The 19,201-nt window shown below is 40.0% G+C and overlaps 3 protein-coding genes across 5 annotated transcripts in view; 2 read left to right on the forward strand and 1 right to left on the reverse strand.

Annotated features, from left to right (window-relative positions):
- LOC108624076 (angio-associated migratory cell protein) overlaps window positions 1–707 on the forward strand; it is a 3,062-nt gene extending 2,355 nt beyond the window's left edge. The window contains exon 7 of the mRNA XM_018023098.2: window positions 548–707. Within this exon, the coding sequence (XP_017878587.1) occupies window positions 548–620 (73 nt within the window). The 3' untranslated portion in view covers window positions 621–707. The remainder of the gene's footprint in view (window positions 1–547) is intronic.
- On the reverse strand, window positions 492–1,924 carry LOC108624077 (UPF0598 protein CG30010). The gene is made up of 4 exons (XM_018023099.2): window positions 1,483–1,924; window positions 1,360–1,408; window positions 1,076–1,293; window positions 492–989 (listed from the first exon to the last, which is right to left on the reverse strand). Exons 1-4 carry the CDS (start codon window positions 1,636–1,638, stop codon window positions 750–752), a joined length of 663 nt encoding a protein of 220 aa, XP_017878588.1. The 5' UTR covers window positions 1,639–1,924; the 3' UTR covers window positions 492–749.
- Window positions 1,925–1,965: 41 nt separating this feature from the next.
- Window positions 1,966–13,254, forward strand: kat80 (katanin p80). Of its 3 annotated transcripts, none has more exons than XM_018023096.2 (15): window positions 1,966–2,295; window positions 2,583–2,713; window positions 2,794–3,138; window positions 3,213–3,403; window positions 3,474–3,624; window positions 3,696–3,859; window positions 3,936–4,057; window positions 4,249–4,302; window positions 4,441–4,978; window positions 5,138–5,336; window positions 5,417–5,596; window positions 5,669–5,745; window positions 5,826–5,900; window positions 8,550–8,669; window positions 8,758–13,254. In XM_018023096.2, the coding sequence occupies exons 1-15, from the start codon at window positions 2,262–2,264 to the stop codon at window positions 8,888–8,890; spliced, it is 2,514 nt and encodes an 837-aa protein (XP_017878585.1). In that variant the 5' UTR covers window positions 1,966–2,261; the 3' UTR covers window positions 8,891–13,254. The 3 variants fall into 3 exon arrangements, with proteins under 3 accessions (XP_017878585.1, XP_017878584.1, XP_017878583.1); XM_018023094.2 differs by having other exon boundaries at window positions 2,262–2,295; window positions 5,072–5,336; XM_018023095.2 differs by lacking the exon at window positions 4,249–4,302 and having other exon boundaries at window positions 5,072–5,336.
- The last annotated feature ends 5,947 nt before the right edge of the window (window positions 13,255–19,201 follow it).

The following is a 19,201-nucleotide window of genomic DNA, read 5'->3' on the forward strand; positions in this document are numbered from 1 at the left end:
GTGTAATATTATTTAAAATTCTTAGATAATTTCAGTTCTGCAAAATCTTAAAAATGTTGAGCAAAATAATGTTATGGACAACGATGAAGAGGCAGAAAATGACGAAGGCAATTGCGACAGCAATTGGGTAGAAACAGCGGCGTTCTGTAAAGATCCTGCATTTCAAGTTGCTGCGACTGGTACAGTTAACGGAGAGATTTTTATCTGGGACATTGCGAAACAAGTATTACTACTTTCCTTCTTGAGTGCAACTTTGGAATTTCAGACCAGGGTAACTTTCATTATTGTTATTAGATACTCAGACAAAAAATAGCACAAGAAAGTGGAATATCTAAACTCGTATGGAAAGGAAACACGAGTATATTATTTTCGGCGGGATTAGATGGTATTCTGAGGTGTTTCGATGGAAAAAATGGTGAATGTTTACGTTCATTCACAGGACACGTGGCAGACATTCTTGACTTATCCATCTCTGAGTAAGTTCAAAAGACTATCTGTGTATATTATTTTTATATTTTATTAAAAGAATACATCGATGTTTTTACAGAAATGGAGAAAAAGCGTTAACAACATCTGACGACTCTACAGTTAGAATTTTTGATATTTCATGTGTACCTTAACAAATTTGCTAACATAGAGAAAAATTACAAAATCTTTGTTACTATCTAAAAATATATGTACATTTATGAGAGTTGTTCATATATTGATTTTGTTTTCTTTTTTTAATTGAAAATAAAATTTATTTATTTTTATCCGTTAGCCTGTAGTATTTTATCCTTATGCCAATGATTATCTAATATATATTTTTTCTTATTCCAAGAGATATGAGTCGGACCATTTTCCTCACCCTTTTCAAATTCAAAAAATGAACTAAGGTCAATTGCAATTTTCGATCTCACCAAACCTATTCCTCCTGCTCTTTCCGGCGCAGGATGATACACTCTTCCTGATTCAACATGCATGTACAACTTATCTGGTTCAAATGGAACCTACAATGAATTTATTATTAAAATAATAAAAAGTAATAAATAATATAAAGTAACACTCAAGTACAATTGGAATTTGATGTATATACCATTAATAATTCTTCTGCATAAGCATAGCTAAACCAGTTTTCAACTTCGCCTATCTCGTTTTTCCTCTGAACAATTTTGGTAAAAACTATTGGCAAATCATCACATCTGACAAAGTTCCTTTCAGGACCACAAAGAGAAACATAAGGGAAATCTTCAGTGTACCTCCCTACATTATTTTTCTTCAAACGTTTGAAAAAGAATGCCAGAAATTTTTTATCTACAACAATACTGTTTCTATGACATATGAATCGGAGTAATGAGTTATCTCATTCTTTATGCACACCTTTGAAGCATGAAGTAAAATTTTTCATACGTGCATCATCCAGGAACAGCTATAATAAGTAAAACAAAAACAGCGACTATAATAAATAGACTCTGTGATCAAAGTTTATAGAATAAATTATACCATGCCTTGGTGATCAATGTAATAAAAATATTCCCGAACTCGGGGCTCTGGAGATTGTCCTTGCACGTACTTCACGTAATGTCTCTTAAATATCTGAGCACAAACCGACTTTTTAACGTGAGTGGGTAACACATGTGATCGAAAAAATGGAAACATCTTGTTCCTTGCATATAATATGTTAATATAAAATTAATCAAAACTTTTTAACCTCACTCTGGTACGTTTACAGTATTTTATGATTTGTCATTATGGCACGTACAACGTAATAGGTAATTTTACGCAGTATTCATCGAGCATTGTAAATTACTTTACAAGTAATGCTTTACCCAACATTTCTTTTTGTTTATTTGTTTCAAGTTCCATTTGACACTTACTAGGGTTAAAATTCAATTAACCAGGAACTGCTGACATCTGGTGCGATCGATTGGAACGCGTGTTCGATTGAATAGAAAGAGAACTTCGATATTTCTCAACGTCACGTTAGTTCGCGCTACCCACGGACAGGCAGATTCAAGAAATGAGATACGACGAAGAGGTGGAACGAACGGTTTCTGAAAACGGACAGAAGTCTCAAGGAAAGGATCGCCTTCAGGACCAGAACGCGGCGAGATGCTGCCGCCCCGTTGAAAGATCGTCCAGGCACTGAGTAATAACACAAAGTAAAAATGTTACCGACGAATTCGAGCAAAAAAAAATTGTGCATCTGCAAACTGAAGAAATCTCAAGTTGTTGTCGTTGCCAAATAAGTCGTGCACAACGCAATCCTGTGGTCCCAGAATATGGCTTCGTCCACGAAGAGGTCATGGAAACTTCGTAAGTAATTGTCTCGTTCGTACTTCGAATATTCTTTATTATTTAACACATCGGTGTTCAGTATGCGTCCAATGGATTTCGTTCTGGCGCTCTTTCTTTCCTGATATAAGTAAACAGATTCGTGTTTACAAACTGTTCGATGATCCCCTATGCAATTAATTGCTCATTACGACTTCCTATTAAGGTCATAACCTTTTTCAAGCGGAAAGTGCACATTGTCTTTGTAGTGTCATTAAAAGGTGACAGGGTCAGCTCATTTTCATACACGTATGTTTCTCTTTGTACAGAGGATTTTGTTGCCCACTCGTCCAATGTCAATTGCTTGGCATTAGGTCATAAGTCTGGACGCGTTTTGGTCACTGGTGGTGATGATAAGAAGGTGAATCTATGGGCAGTTGGCAAGCAGAATTGTATTATGGTATGACCACATCTGTTTTTTACATTTTCTTTGCCTTAAGTTAATACCTAATTTAACGTTCTTTATTCATTGATTTTCAGAGCCTGAGTGGTCATACTACTCCTATAGAATGTGTCAGATTTGGACAAACCGAAGATTTAGTATGTGCTGGATCGCAAACAGGAGCATTGAAAATTTGGGATTTGGAACATGCCAAATTAGCTCGTACATTAACTGGACACAAAGCAGGCATTCGTTGTATGGACTTTCATCCATATGGAGAACTATTGGCATCGGGTAGCTTGGATACTGCTATTAAACTTTGGGATATTAGAAGGAAGGGTTGTATTTTCACTTACAAGGGGCATAATAGGATGGTGAACAGTTTAAAGTTTAGTCCTGATGGTCAATGGATTGCTAGTGCAGGAGAAGAAGGCATGGTTAAGGTAAATACAGTTGACATAAATACTTTTACGTACTGTAAATTAATTGCATTAATTGATATCTTTTTGTTGACTAGTTATGGGATTTGAGAGCTGGCAGGCAATTAAAAGAATTCTCTGAACATAGAGGACCAGCAACGACTGTGGAATTTCATCCCCATGAATTTTTATTAGCAAGTGGTAGTGCAGATAGAACAGTTCATTTTTGGGATTTGGAATCTTTTCAACTTGTATCTTCTACGGATCAAAGTCACTCTTCTGCTATCAGGTAGATATTTGCACGTGCCTTAAAATATTTATTATCTTCATAATTGATTAATATATCGCTTCTCGGATAGGTGCCTCTATTTCAGTCAAGGTGGGGAGTGTCTTTACGCTGGTTGCCATGATGTATTAAAAGTTTTTGGTTGGGAACCAGGTAGGACGTTAGATTCAGTCGCAACTGGTTGGGGAAAGGTACAGGATATAGCTATAGCTCAGAATCAATTGGTAAGTTAATTACAACATGTCACATTCATCTACAGATACAATAAAACAATTAATATTTGTCAACATTTCAGATTGGTGCAAGTTTTCATACAGCGAATATTGTCCTATATGTGTGTGATTTAAAGAAAATTGCTCCACTAGGAGGTGTTTCAAGGTCTAGTTCTCCATTTAGTCATGGGAATTCGTTAAGAAAAAGTTTTTCTAGAGAAAGGCCACCTGGATTAAAAAAACACACGTAAGTTCGGCACAGTGATGTCATATTCATTTACCTACTTCTTTCATACGTTAAAATTAATATTTTTTGTTTATAGACTAGATGTCCGCACTATAGAGGAGGCAGATAAGTCAGGAACTGATCCAGAAGATGAAGCGACATTGGCGGATATACCCAATGTTACTGAGTATCATGATGTCTTTCAGCCAAGTAGATCATGTAAGTCTATTCGTTATTGTTTGATCTTACTGCAAGATATGTGTGACATAACATTACTCGAACTCCGTCTTATTTTAACTCGTACTCACTTACAAATCACGGGCCTGTGAAAAATACAAATGCATTTGAAATATTGGATGTTGTGTTATATGCTTTGTGAATGAGCATGCTATGTGCACGATATGTTTCAGTGTCTCGCACTCCACCTCCAGAACCTGAGGCTTTTCCGGAGCCTCAAGATGTAGGTGAGTTTTATGATACGGAATAAGAATTTCCCGTTCCTTCTCCTACACCAACAACTTGCATGAACATTCTGTAAATATTCGCACGATCTTCATGAAATGTTTCCACACTGTATCGTTCTACGTATATTCGTTTTTCAGATCCCACACAACCTCAGATACTGCAAAATCTTTCTACCTCAATGTCAAGCCTGAACACAATGGATACAGAAGTTCCACCTGTCCCGTCACCGACATCTCCGCCTCCGCCTGCACCAACGTTATCGTTAACGAAACCTGTACCAGTTCGTGTTCAACCTATAAAATCGTCGCCACCTGTTCAGAGAAACGCGATCACGTCTTCTACCCACATAAAGACGAATCTTCAGACGAATAACTGTGTCGGCAGAACGTCGAAGAACCTCGCATCCATACCTCCTTTAAGACAGAACATTACGCCCCTCCCTGGGAAAAAAAGTGGTACCAGTGAACTAGGAACACTATCGCAACCTTTAGGCCCGCAAAGATCTAATTCCACGTTAACACCGCGTGTAGCACCGATGGCCGCCGTTCTTCCAGTAATGGACGATGGAAAATTGAAGAACAGAGCACCTAGCCCGGATTCTCCGAAGCATTACTTGAAAAGACAGAGTAGCTGTAGAGATGGAGAACAGGGTTACGAAAGCGATTTCCCGGTACAGTAAGTAGAAATGCTTCACGCGTGTGACAATTGGTGTGCATTCCATATAAAATCAGTGATACTTATGAAAAACACGTTTAACGCTCGTTACAGAATTAATAGTATAAGGCACAGCCCCTCCGATCCTGCGTTAAACAGGTCAAATTCCGCGCAATCTAGGTCCACCTCGCTGAACAGGAACTTTGCTACCTCAACGTCGCTGACCGCGGCGTCGCGAAACGCTTCCACAACAACGACGTTCGCCGCGAAGAAGACAAACAAAGCTCAAGTACCCCCGAATCCTAAGTTGGAGAAGGAAGAGTTCGTGCCTATTAGTGCGGATAAACCTTATGGTTTGGACGTCGAAACTTTTTTACCAGTAAGTCTTCGTTGTTTAACGAGTGATATACAGATTAAGAACAGTTAATTAAACGATATGATTGTGTTTCTTTTCGATAGGGTCATTTTGCCAGTTCAACTGGATTAAGTTATTCTCCGATGAGAGTTCTTAGCGAGATGTCAGAAGCCGAAGTACTCAACAGCATTATGGGAGGTCACGAATCGATGATGGCGGTACTTACGAGTCGGCATCGTTCCCTACAAATCATTTACTCTTTATGGCACAATAAAGATCTTAAGGTAATTGGCCAAGTTTCTACATCTAGAACCAAGAAATAGAGTGAAGATTGTAAGAAGGTATTGAATTTTCAGGCTGCAGTGGAATCTGCTGTGGCGATGAACGATCTTCCTGTTATCGTGGATCTGTTGGGGATAATGACCTTAAAGCCGTAAGTATTAAGATTTTACTTAAATATCTGATTTCTTTATTATCATATATTATTTGTACTGTTCAATTTTTTTATTACAGATCAATGTGGAACCTGGACTTGTGTAACTCCCTACTCGGGCCGATCGGTGATTTGCTACAAAGTAAATATGAAATGTAAGTAATAGTTTTACTGTTTTATTCCGAAGCTTTGGCTTGCTCATCCCAATTTACAAAATAGGATTACTATTACAATCTTGATATTGTATAAACAAATTTTGTTAACGTCTTAAAAGTTATAATTTTTTTACTCGACAATAGGATCGTATTAATTAAAGTTCAAAACATGCACGCGATACACAATCCTTCAACGTGAAACATAACACGGTAGAAGAATTAGGGAAAACCGAGCCACCCCTGCGTTGAACGAGTTCTCGTATGGCGTTCGGTAACGCAAACACGGTATTTCGAGTGGGGTCGCGCGCACTTCACGTGCCCGGCCGTCTCCGTATGGGAATGGCTAATTCGATGAACCGGGAAACACGAGGCGTGCGAAGGGTTGGCGAAAATTAGCCGAGACAATGGAAGACAGCGGCAGATGCAAATTTGAGCTGCGGATTCTCGTCTGTCGCGGACATTATTATTACGAATGAAAACTCGAATGGGTTCCGCGCATATGTGACGTACTTCACGGACAGTTACGGACAGTAAATCCTTTTCTTTCCTGGTCTGAAAGCCGATCCATCATGAATATTAATGCGATCACGTAGGATGTCGAATATGGATGTGACGCGTTCGTGATGAAGAGCGCATTGAAATATGAAAAACTGATCGTAGGATTTATTTACTTAAATGATGACGCGTTGAATTCCAATAGAAATTTCGAACACGGATAGATGCAACAGCGCGAGCGATCGATGCTCGAAACGTTGTAATTATCCGGTGCCTAGTTACAAGCTGTTACTATTGCGCTGTCGTGGCGAGAGACAGGCATTTCCTTGCACGTGTGCATTGGTTATGCATTTCTTCCTGCCCATTCTTCCTCTAATTACGCACACAATAAGCATTATAAATTGTGCACACCTATTAAAGTCGGTTGAATCGGAGCCTCGCCTTAAAAAAATGATTTCATTGCCTGACCAATTATGGTATCATCTTCAGAGAATTGACGCTCGTAGATTCCTGTATATAATTAGTCTTACATCAGTCAGTTTACAAATTCTGATCACACTAAATCTGATTAGATTAGATTCATCGAATCATCTTCATCAAATATGAATCAATTCACGATCTAATAATAGTATATCCGTTTAGAATGTGCGTTTATCAGTCCGGAAAATTGCCGTTCTAATACGCTGTTACTTATTGCAGCTATCATCGTCTCCATATGTTTCTCATTCGTGCATCATTGCTATTATTAGAATTAGAAGAAAAAAACTGAACATATAATTTTCACAGTAATTGCGACGTATGCGTTTTCAAACCCTTTATTAACGATTTGTCGTATTCTAATCGTACTTTATTAACAACAGCTACTTGCAAATCATCTTGTCCTTTCAAAGTCTCGTTAAGTCCTAAAAATTAATTAATTGTAAATATGAACGATCAGGGCTGCAGAGTGTTCGAATGAAATTATATTAGTCGTGCAGATAGAATGGCAGTTTCTCGTTCCTTTGGGTTTCTTCCATTTTTGGTCGTTGATCATGTGCGCGTTCAGGAAACCTGTATTCGATGCCATAAAAGTGAATTCAGACTAATTGCCGGTCGCTCGGCAGCTGCCGTCGATAATCGCTCGACCGTTCCTTAGTTCCCCTTTTCTTTTTGTCTCTGTCCCGCTCCACAACCGACTTAAAACCAAAAGAAGTCTGTTGATAAGAAAACTGATCTTCAGAGACATAAACTATCTCCTATAAAATTATAGTTTTAATTAAGACTAAACAAATCCCTGACCTAGATATACCGTTCGCTGAAATTTCTGTTTACCGCGACACGAATTCGCACTGATTGCAGTAGTTTCGTGTTACGGTTCGACAGGCGTCGAAAGGGTGAATCTAATCAGCAAATTACCGGTTAAATATACATATCTGGTTGGCGTAGAGAAATGCAGACTGCATGTAACTATTCGCCCGATTTTCACGGTCCGTTTGTCATGGACTTTCGTCCTGGTCGAAAGTGGAGGCGGGTCCCGTGAGAAAAAAAAGGTCTTTGCCGATGAATATTCGACCCGTTGTCACGTGCCACGCGTCGGAGGGTTGTTCGTCACACGATCGTTTCCCAATGTAACGATCCTTTTCCCTTCTTTTTTTACTCTTAACGTATTGCGCGATGATAAGACACTAGAGATAAAATTCTTTTCTAAGAAAGTCATTGAATTATTTAATCGGTATACATATATGAATAGTTTCTTTTCGGAATTTATTTCACTATAGCAACAGTGGTGCAGAGTTGCTCATGGGATGTTCAGAAACGAGCGTCGGGTATTATGTGAAACATTTATGAGGCAGCTCGCGCGATTCGTCGCGCCGATTCGAACGGGAGCTCTCGCGAACCCTTTAACGCCGTTCGAAAGCGAGCGCGTCGAATCGCATGGCCAAGCCTTTCGTGCTTTTCGTTATTTATTGGCGTCGTTATGGGCTAATAACACGTTTTGGAACAAACTAGCCGTGACACGCGCATCGGTGGGCGTCCGAACCAAAACTTTCTCTCATTCTGTTCTCTTTTTTTTCGAATCAATCTGGGACTAATTTTAGTGATATAAATTAAAAAAATCTAAATGAAGTTGTGATTTTGCTGATTAGAAAAACGTTGCTTTTATTGTTGTTGCAGGTACATGACAGTGGGCTGTTCGGCATTGAGACTAATTCTACGAAACTTTGCATCGGTGATCAAATCGAACGTGGAAGCGCCCCTTCACTCGATCGGCGTAGACGTGTCGCGAGAGGAACGGTAAGTGTAAAGCCCCGAAATTTTCTTTCAATTGTACTCGTACATCGTAAAATAATAAAAACAATTGTTTATCCATTATTGTTCTTAGATACCACAAGTGCCTCTCCTGTTACGAGAAGCTCTCGACGATCAGGGGTATTCTTTTGAAGAAACAGACGATGCCGGGCAAGCTGGGCGCCGGTTTTCGCGAACTGGCTGTACTGATGAGAAGTATCGAGTGACCAAAGCTGAGTCAACTGGTGAGCACGACCGCCAGACTAGTCGTTACCTGACAGAGGAACGAGAGAGCTCGAACGAAGCGCAGCGTGTGGGCTACCACGAGGGAGAATTATCATCAACGTGCTTTCGAGCTTCTTCACTCGGGAAAGTTTGCCGGTCCGGTACGTCGGGGATCGCTTCTTCCTTCGTTCCTCGACTCGTTCCGAGTCCTGAATTTCGATCGGCGATACGTTCGAGGTGACAGACAGAATACGGTGAAACATCCGCGACAGTGATGACGACGACGACGACGACGACAACGACGACGACGTAAAGCTGTGAAATGGAAGAAAGAGATGATTTTCTTGTCTAATAAACTTGAGAGATAACATTGAGCGAATGTACATTGCCTGAATGCTAATGCTGCTGATGAATTTGATGCGCGGTGTCGAGACTAGGCCGTTCGCCGGTCTTGCGTGCACAAGAGCGATTATTTATCAAGTAATCTTGATTTCGATCGAGATCGGAGAATCTCGTTGCGGGAAAAGTTTCGTTGATCGTGATCCGAAGCTTGCGTCAATTTCTTGATTTGAATTTTGTAGATCTTTTGGTACCGAGAGAGCGTATTCGTGCATTATAAAGATGTTCATTCCGAGGGATGATTGTAAAATGTATTGTAATGTATAATATATCGCGCTATTTGGTGATGTACATCATTGCACGAGAGTTCAGAGACACTTTAATCACGCGTTGCTTCCTCCGTGAGACGGGGGATCCGTACGATGCTGTTACGAAGGCGAAATTTTTCTCGAAGCGGTTTCTTTCGCGCTCCCATGATATTTTGACGGCCTTCTTGCCACAAACCCATGTTGATCCATGCAAGCGAGTGCATACCTCGCTGAATACAGAGGAACACGCCAGGACGACGACGATTAACGACATACAAGTTAATTAAGAAAATATAAAATAAGTAGTAACACTTTCTCTAGAGATAAACAGAAACAGATGATGAGTAACAAATTGTATTTTTGCAACAGCCATTTGCGTCCGTTCAATTAATAAAAAAAAGAAAAAGGTACTCTAATCGTACGTATGTCTTACAATTAAAATTCCCGATGATATCGCACGAGTATTGAACGAGATAAATAATTTTTATGGTACGAAAACACAATCACAAATAACGATAACCGTTTGAAAAGGAGACGAGGATGTCGTCCTTTTACACATTTCTTTCAGTTTTTTTATAGTTACTTATTCTTAAAGGACAGTTGAAAGCAAACAAGTTTTTGATAAACATATCTATGAATACAATTCTTATCGTTTCGAACGTGAGACGCAACAATCATTTTTTCGGCATCCTCCATTTCATTCTCGTCTCCTTTCCAATGATGCCCCAGTGATGCCGGTTTAACTTTTCCCCGTTTTTCCGCCTTATTCTTCGTCCATTCACCAGCGACTTATACATATACCGTATCGCTAATAAGCGTCGCATTACGAGGGATTTCATGATGAATAACAAAGTCATCGCTCGTTAGAGTACCAGGAAAAAAATGTTTTTTTAAAATTGTAGTTTATCCAGCTTTTTAGTATTTCAGTTGTTAAGTATAGTATTGAAAATATATGTATTCATAAAAAATGCGATTGAATCCCTCACGTGAAATCGCTCGTATTACACTTAAAAAAATTACGGTGCAATACTCTCGTCATTGAACACGAGAGGAGAGTGATACAAAGATTTTTTCGAGAGTTTTGGGATTTCTTTTTTTGTACAGAGATGGATGTATCTACTGCGAACCTTTCGACATCATGTTCCAATGACAATTTTTGGGATCAGAGAAGCAATCGGTCGGTGTGCATGTACAAACGTGTAACGAGAAGAGAAAAGATAGAAAGAGACTAGATAGTATTATTTTAGAGCGATTAAGCGAAGGGGAATTTTCTAACGGAAGGGATGAGCGTATTTTGTATTTACATAGTTTTAAACGCATTCGCGATAAAAAGAAGAAAAAAACATAAACGAACGATTACTTTTAATCGTTCAACCACTCTTTGTATTTTTCGAGATCAGTATTTTGAAACTACGAAATTCTTGAGCGAGGAGCTGTCGGATACCGAATTTGTACGTTCAGAGTTACCGTACTTTATCTTTCTTTTTAATGCTGGTTCGATGTTATATGTCGGGAAGAAATATTTGGGTGTGTATCATTTTATAAAATGTGCTACACCTTCCATTCTCCACCGTATAAGAATTTTATTAACAACCTGTTTTTATACCATGTGATCAAGTAAATTATATTTACTGCTGAAAAAACGAATATTTTTTGTAACTCCTGTTGCATATTAGACGTTTTTATCACTTTGTATTTATTATATTTCGGTCATATTAATTTTTTCTGATGGCATTATTTAAAGAAAGAAGAAGTCCTTCTTCGATCCCGCAGAATTCTCGGTGGAACAGAGATGACAAAAGGAGAGAACGAAGCGAAACGAAGCGCTCAAAACTGTGAATCGTCGAACACGCAATTACAAACGCTGTTTTAATTAAGCGATTAAATAACGAACGAGAGAGAAAAATAAAGCAGAACATAAAATCACGAGCACGAGGAGATTGATAGATAACTCGTCATCGGTTCCGTCCAACGTATTTTTGTAAGGGAGAGAAAGTGCGAGAGCTAAAAAGAATGAGTGTGTGTATACAGTTTCTAATCCCTTCAGTCGCCCGTTTCCGGGATACGTTTGTTAATATCTGTACTCACAAGTATTAGGACATTTAACTTTTACGTATGTCACTAAATCGGAACAACAAAATAATTAAAAATTATCGTCTCATATAAATCGAACGCAAAATTAAAAAGTGTATAATCTTTAATAAATTTCTTATGTTGTATTAAATGTCCTAATACTTAAGGCTGGCAGTGTACGTTAGCTGCGACGGCTACAAGATTTTTTACACTCTTCGACTAACTGTCTACTTTGAAATTTTCTACTAAAAATCCTTTCTCGTAAGACTTATAAATGTCTATCTAATTATTTGGGTCTGTAGCGAGGAACGCGATCAATTTAATCAAGCAAGAGAGATATTATAACGCGTCGCAGCTGAAGCGTCAATCGGTTCAATCAAATTGACAGTGCGCATCCTCGTGCACGAGGAGGCTAATCGGGTTACCATTCGACCACGATGTAAATACATATACATACATACGTAAACGCCTTCGTTGTCTAAGCCTTTGCACTCCTAACAAACAAAATACTACGAGCTGTCTACGCTCAATTAATTGTAACTCGACACACACAGAAACACACATACCCACTGGGTGATACCGTAGAGCTTACAACAGTAGGGCTGAACTATCGTGTAACTTGACAAGTGATTCCGACCCTCCGTGTAGCGAACATAGCTTAGACTGAGGATTTTTATAAACGATACAAATGAAAATTCAAGCATGCTCTATTTAAGGCATGGTACGAATTTCTGTTTCGGTCCCACGTTTCCCAGTGTACTTACAAACATGTAACTCTCCATAAGAATCCGCAGTCTACTTTTTATACTAGATTTTTTAATCGTTTTCATCGTGCCAGTTTAATAGACATCGTTTTCTTTCTTTTTAATTAGGAACATCGCCGCCACTATTACGTATACGTAAGATAACAATCAAAACGGAAGGGGTCGATGTTCTTCATCTTCCGTTCTTTCGTTTCATCGTCAAAGAACATTTCGCTATTTTGTAGATCGATATTGTTAAAGATTAAGGCATAGCCGAGTGAATGGTGGAGAGGGTGAGAAGATGAGAAGCGTACGGTTCTAATCTAAGAAGATTAAAAATATCACCGTCAGCTAGAACGTTCTAGTTTTGTACGTTAATGTAAATAACGATAACGATATTTTCTATATATATTAATCGTACTATTCCTCGTACTACTTGCGATCGCACCAGTGCAAACAACTAAGAGGCCTGCAGAAAACGCGCAGGGACGATACGTTCATTTTTATGTTGTTTTCCCTTGTTGGAATGTCAAAGAATTTTACGTGAGAGACGATATTCAGCGATAAAAAGAGGTTTCGAAATTTGATTAGTGTTAAGTTCCAATTGGATTGGTGTTGTTTTTTTTTTTTTTTATAATATATTTTATCTTCAACGTACGTTTTAAGGTGTTCTCTGTAAGGGAATGATCGAGTAATCAATGAAACCTTTGCGAATTCATGCGATTCCTCCGCTTTGACTTGACTGGTTTTTGTAATTAATCGAGCTTGTCTTTCTGACTGCCTTAATTACTCGTTTCCATGCGACGTTTCCTCATTCAAAGCGTTCAACTAATCGAACTTAGCGTTTAAGGATCAGCCTCGGAACAAATGGAGAAAACGAATAATAATTCTATTAAAAATTTATCAAGCTTCCGTTCGTTTCTTCCTTATCGCTCCTTAAAAAAATATTTATCAGTCTCGAACAGGGTCTCTCGTTTTATCGCACGCTCATTTACACATTTACATCGCGTGAAAAAATCGAATACGTCTTTTCATCCCTGCCGTAAGCCGATGTAATCGTCCGTTAACTCATCCATCAACTTCCGTCTGATTTTTTTGGTTCGACAATAGACATGCAAGAAGGATGGAGAAAAAAATGAGAGAACTAGGCGCCGGCATTGATTGCGATTAACCGGCGGGATTGATCGAGATACTGTGAAACGTAACGCAAATATTCGGTAATCCGTGAAATATCGCGGACGTTCTAAAACGTGACACGCGCCATGGCTGTTTGCATCCAGATTATGCATTCATAGGATTATACAGGAGCCGAGGGAGGGAAGCTTACCCCTTCATCGATCAGAAAGATCGTAACAACAGAGACTCTCACCACCAAGGAGACACTACTAAAGAGTGTCAGTGCTCGTGTAACCGTTGAGACAGCGAATGGGGCCCAATGGGACTAAAAACACAGTCGGCATTTGCTTTTTTTTATATAAAAACTGGAATTAATTGTTTCCTTGTTTCATTCTGCAATGATAAATATTGTTCTATCTTATATCCGGGAGTTATGTTTCGAATTGAACTGTGCCTAATTTATAATGGACAAATGACCCTTGATTTTCCTAATTCGCTTCTCAGGTGCATCCATAGAAAAGTGCATCAGGTGTAAGAACATCGTAGAGACACGATCTGCAGTATCTAACGACGACAACGATGACGAATTGGTGTCCTCTCACGTGAAAAGGGAAGCCGGTCGTTCGGTTCTTGTTATGACGGAGATAAGTTAAGCTGCTGTTCTTGTCGCCACCTCGAGCGTCGAAAATGCTGTTTTCTCACAAAACGCCGGGCAACAATGCCACCAAAGAAGACGACAGGCCGGGGCCCGCGGTAAGCGGATTATCCCTAACTGTAGAAAGCGATACTCAAACACACCTACGAACGAATCGATGATACCCGTCGCGCACACCGACGCATATTTCATTGTTGCAACGATACCCGTAGGTCCTCGTTTCTCCTCATTTTCGTCTTAACCGTCTCTTCTTCTATGTAATCGCTATCTACTGGAAATCTTCTTCATTCTCTATCGGTTTTTCTCTCCTCTGCCCTGGTCTCTTTTGTACGCTCTGAATATCGCGTAGGGGGTGTCGACAGTGGAAATTCGCGGGTACCAGTTTTTTTTCCTCAGGATTAGATTCAAGGTTCATACAAGGATGATAAATAGTGATGGACGTTCTACCTCCGAATCGAAGTTTTTCAAGATTGTAGAAATTCGAATCACTTCGGGAACATTTCCAAGCAGACAATTCTTGAAGTGTTTAAAATCACACTAATTTTTGATACACCGACAGTAAACACGAGAAAATCTTTGAAACCCAATTGGCACTATGGCAACACACGAATCGGCAAGCGTGCTAAGAGTCAAACTGTCGGCTCAGATTTTCATAAAGTGTACGCACGTTATTTCTGTACTCTTCCTAAGAAGAGTTCACCAGACATGCTTTGGAGTGACATAGAAAACACGTTGGAGGTCGACAAGGGGGTGAGAACGTGAACCGGATCGATGGAAAAAGCGAAATAAGAGAGGGTGCTATTACCTCTGTTGCAATTTGAACGTACGATACGTACAAATAATGCGTATATTACACGTAGGTATGGTTACGAGCGTGAAGTATCGGTCGAACGCTGTAGAAATCATTGGCTCGTAAATGTACTCGGAACAGGGGTTGGTTGTTGGCCACCCGGCGATGGGATTGGCTAATTACATCGAGGGGTAGCTCTGACGTCACTGGGCGTGCACGAGGCACATTGGCTAGCAGTAAGGGAGGAAACTATCCTCGAGGGGTGATCGTTCCCCTTTTTCGCCCTCGGTCTGCTCCCGAGGATCCATAGGGTATATAGGTACGCGAAATTCTAGGGAACTCGCGCGTCTGTGTTTGCGAATGAAAAGGGGACAAAGAATGGGAAGGAGAGGCGGTACGATTCGCATAGTTAATCGATAGCATCTTGTTCCGTAGTTTTTTGTCTAGGGCTTTGTTGCCTGGCGAACAGAAACTGAAACCGTATCCGAATTTTATGCACGTCGCACGAATTTCTTTTATCCCACCCATCCATTCGTGGCATGCCCTTGTATCGTGTCATTTTAAATCATCTCCGATGTATATCGCGTAGGGGGTGTCGACAGTGGAAATTCGCGGGTACCAGTTTTTTTTCCTCAGGATTAGATTCAAGGTTCATACAAGGATGATAAATAGTGATGGACGTTCTACCTCCGAATCGAAGTTTTTCAAGATTGTAGAAATTCGAATCACTTCGGGAACATTTCCAAGCAGACAATTCTTGAAGTGTTTAAAATCACACTAATTTTTGATACACCGACAGTAAACACGAGAAAATCTTTGAAACCCAATTGGCACTATGGCAACACACGAATCGGCAAGCGTGCTAAGAGTCAAACTGTCGGCTCAGATTTTCATAAAGTGTACGCACGTTATTTCTGTACTCTTCCTAAGAAGAGTTCACCAGACATGCTTTGGAGTGACATAGAAAACACGTTGGAGGTCGACAAGGGGGTGAGAACGTGAACCGGATCGATGGAAAAAGCGAAATAAGAGAGGGTGCTATTACCTCTGTTGCAATTTGAACGTACGATACGTACAAATAATGCGTATATTACACGTAGGTATGGTTACGAGCGTGAAGTATCGGTCGAACGCTGTAGAAATCATTGGCTCGTAAATGTACTCGGAACAGGGGTTGGTTGTTGGCCACCCGGCGATGGGATTGGCTAATTACATCGAGGGGTAGCTCTGACGTCACTGGGCGTGCACGAGGCACATTGGCTAGCAGTAAGGGAGGAAACTATCCTCGAGGGGTGATCGTTCCCCTTTTTCGCCCTCGGTCTGCTCCCGAGGATCCATAGGGTATATAGGTACGCGAAATTCTAGGGAACTCGCGCGTCTGTGTTTGCGAATGAAAAGGGGACAAAGAATGGGAAGGAGAGGCGGTACGATTCGCATAGTTAATCGATAGCATCTTGTTCCGTAGTTTTTTGTCTAGGGCTTTGTTGCCTGGCGAACAGAAACTGAAACCGTATCCGAATTTTATGCACGTCGCACGAATTTCTTTTATCCCACCCATCCATTCGTGGCATGCCCTTGTATCGTGTCATTTTAAATCATCTCCGATGGTTGCTAATTTGGCATACTTGATAGATTTCGCAATAATAAGTAAAATTTATGAACAGGTGTGTACGCATGCGACTATGATAAGATACGAGGATGTGATCCACATCTTTAGAGATCTACGTATCAACGATGCAAGAAGATTAAAGAGAAGTTTCTTGAGAAAAGAGTTCAGGTGTTCAGTATGGCGCACGTTCGTTACACGACTTAGAAAATTGCAATGCGTTTAGTAAAGTAGCACATGAGAGAACCCTTTCTATTTGTACTTGGCACGATTTAAATAACAAAGGGGCGCGGGCCATTAAATAATTCTCTGACTATTCCGGAGTCTTGCCGAAATAGGAAATGAACGGGAACGCAGTCGTAAAGAGGCTCGCCGAGGAGCCAGGATAATTCAAGGAGGTCACGCACACGCCAGATGGATCTCGTGTTCTCCAGTGCTTTGCATGCGTGCGCGACGCAACGCGTGGATTTTCGTTCGGGACTCTTGCACGATATTTGCAGCTGGCGTAAGGAACGAGCTAGCTAGACAGCTACGTAGGTAGCTAGCACGTGCTCCTTTCCGTGAACGCGTGCACCTAAGTGCACTCTTCTCCAAGTACAAATTTACAAATTGCCCGATATTCGATTTCCTTCGACGCGAAAAACTTTTACATCCGATCGCGTAGAAATGAGTACGTCGTGAAATATTTTGCTTAGTTTTATTAACAGTTATTTACATTAACTTTATTAACAAAAGTTTTAATAACAAATTGAGAGAATGAAAGAATGCAAGTATTATATCTGTATGAGCTTCTATAGAATACTTTATCTCCTTCTTCTACAAACGTATGTACATTATACGTAGCGGCAAAACTGCAACAACCGCGAGCAGAGTCGATTAGGTTGAAATAATGTTCCATGACACCGCGAATTCGCTCCAGCGGACTTGTCAGCCAGCGTCCGTACATGGCGAACCGTTATTGTCGTCTGGCCACCGAGTACGTGCACTTCTACGTTTCTTCTCGTTGAAGGTACATTGCATATCGTCAACCGATGCGCGTGGTCGACGATCAACGCGACGAGGCCCTGCGTATGCCTCGTAGATATAGGATTACGGTATCAATATCGAATTATACGCCGTCTTGAATCGATACCGGTGGAAAAAAACTCGTTCGATCTCCACCTTTTCCTCTCTTGGGTTTTTAAAATGGTGAACAAAACCGGAGTCGCAGAATTAAAATCTATAACGAACCTGGGATGGAATTAATAAGATAAATTATTCTCTATTTTAATATGTATTTATTGGTGCATATGAAATTCCGGTTTGTTTCGTAAATCGAAACTTTCCAGTCGAATATTATGAGTCAAATTAAACATGGGATAATTGGAAACAATTTATATTTCGACTAACTTATAAAGTATGCTTGATATAAAACAATGATTCAGAAAGAGTTCATTTACCCATGAAATGTTGGCTGTTACCTAATCATCTTTTGTTTCGCAACGCCATTGCACAAGGCGAATGTCGCAATTAGTGCGAGTAGAGTAGATACCAATTGAGCGTGAATCGTGGCCAGTTTTTATCTAAACGTTAAATGTTCAGTCGTACTCTAACGTTTTTACAATAGAATTAAGACATATTTCTAGGAAAAGAAATTTATTTTCATGTACGTATTAATGAAGACTTGAAAACTTCAGAAAGATAATTAATGTCTTTCTCACTCAGTTATTATAACATCGCATAATATTTTTAATACATTTTTCTATCTCTGAAGCTAAGAGATTTCGTCGGGCTGTAAGTAATTTCATTCTGACAGTAACGCAAGAGAAAGGATGAAAGAGAAAAGGAAGAAAACAGCGCGCGGACCGTTGCAAAACTGGCCAGCTCCCTTTTGTGCGGTTTCGTTGCTGTTTTCTCGTTGCTGTCCGTCGATGCACGATCGTCCTTCTCCATTCACAGAGACAAAGTAACCGTGTAATCGAGCCTCTCTCCGCGAGGAAGCTCCTTCCTCGGTTGCCTATTCTTTTTTCTCTTCCCGTTCTTCTTGCATTGATTCCGTTTTTCTTCCCTCACGGATACTACATTTCGTTCCACCTTCTGATCACCCGGAAACTGATAAAAATTGGAAAGTGGAATCGGTGAGACGAGGAATTGAATTCCGTTCAAACAGAACAGCTTCATCTTTCCAAAGCATTTCTTGAATACTAAAAAATTAATTTTTCAATTCTGACAAATGTTCTGTTTCGTACAAAAATGCACGGTGTATCTATAAACTAAGTACATATAATACTTGTTAGTATCGGTAGCAAAAGATAATTGCACGTGACAGAAGTACAATCTCAGAGGGAATGTCGTTCCGCTCGAGGAATCGTGAGTGTTGAAGCGGCTGGTAGCGTCAAAATAAACATCTGCGTGCTCGATCCTTCGAGGACCTCTCCAGAATCCTTGGAGAGGTCCTGAAGGGTCAGCTTGCGCAAACAGTATCGGCAAACAGGCACGAGACTTTACTTTCTGTTTCCGGGGTAACACGCGAGGAAAGTCAAACGAGTGATCGATGGATTGACCGCTCCTTTTCTGTAATCCTGGAAAATGGTTCAATATTTATCCAACGTTTCAAGATTTCAAATAAGGCTTTCAACGAATTTTTGGTGTTTTCACATAATTTTTTATCTATTTTTAATCGAAATTCTAAGTTTTATTCGAT

Source organism: Ceratina calcarata, unplaced genomic scaffold, assembly GCF_001652005.2.
Source record: "Ceratina calcarata isolate Rehan_Ccalc_2016 unplaced genomic scaffold, ASM165200v1 scaffold297.2, whole genome shotgun sequence".
Lineage (NCBI taxonomy): Eukaryota > Metazoa > Arthropoda > Insecta > Hymenoptera > Apidae > Ceratina > Ceratina calcarata.

Bases quoted from the DNA above. Each gene is read 5' to 3' on its own strand.
- LOC108624077 (XM_018023099.2), bottom strand. From the start codon at position 1,638: ATGTTTCCATTTTTTCGATCACATGTGTTACCCACTCACGTTAAAAAG. The intron at 1,294-1,359 runs GTGTGCATAAAG...GTATTGTTGTAG, and splicing joins TTTTACTTCATGCTTCAAAG to ATAAAAAATTTCTGGCATTC. The intron at 990-1,075 runs GTATATACATCA...AATTCATTGTAG, and splicing joins ATGCAGAAGAATTATTAATG to GTTCCATTTGAACCAGATAA.
- kat80 (XM_018023094.2), top strand. From the start codon at position 2,262: ATGGCTTCGTCCACGAAGAGGTCATGGAAACTTC. The intron at 4,979-5,071 runs GTAAGTAGAAAT...CGCTCGTTACAG, and splicing joins GAAAGCGATTTCCCGGTACA to AATTAATAGTATAAGGCACA. The intron at 8,670-8,757 runs GTAAGTGTAAAG...TATTGTTCTTAG, and splicing joins GACGTGTCGCGAGAGGAACG to ATACCACAAGTGCCTCTCCT.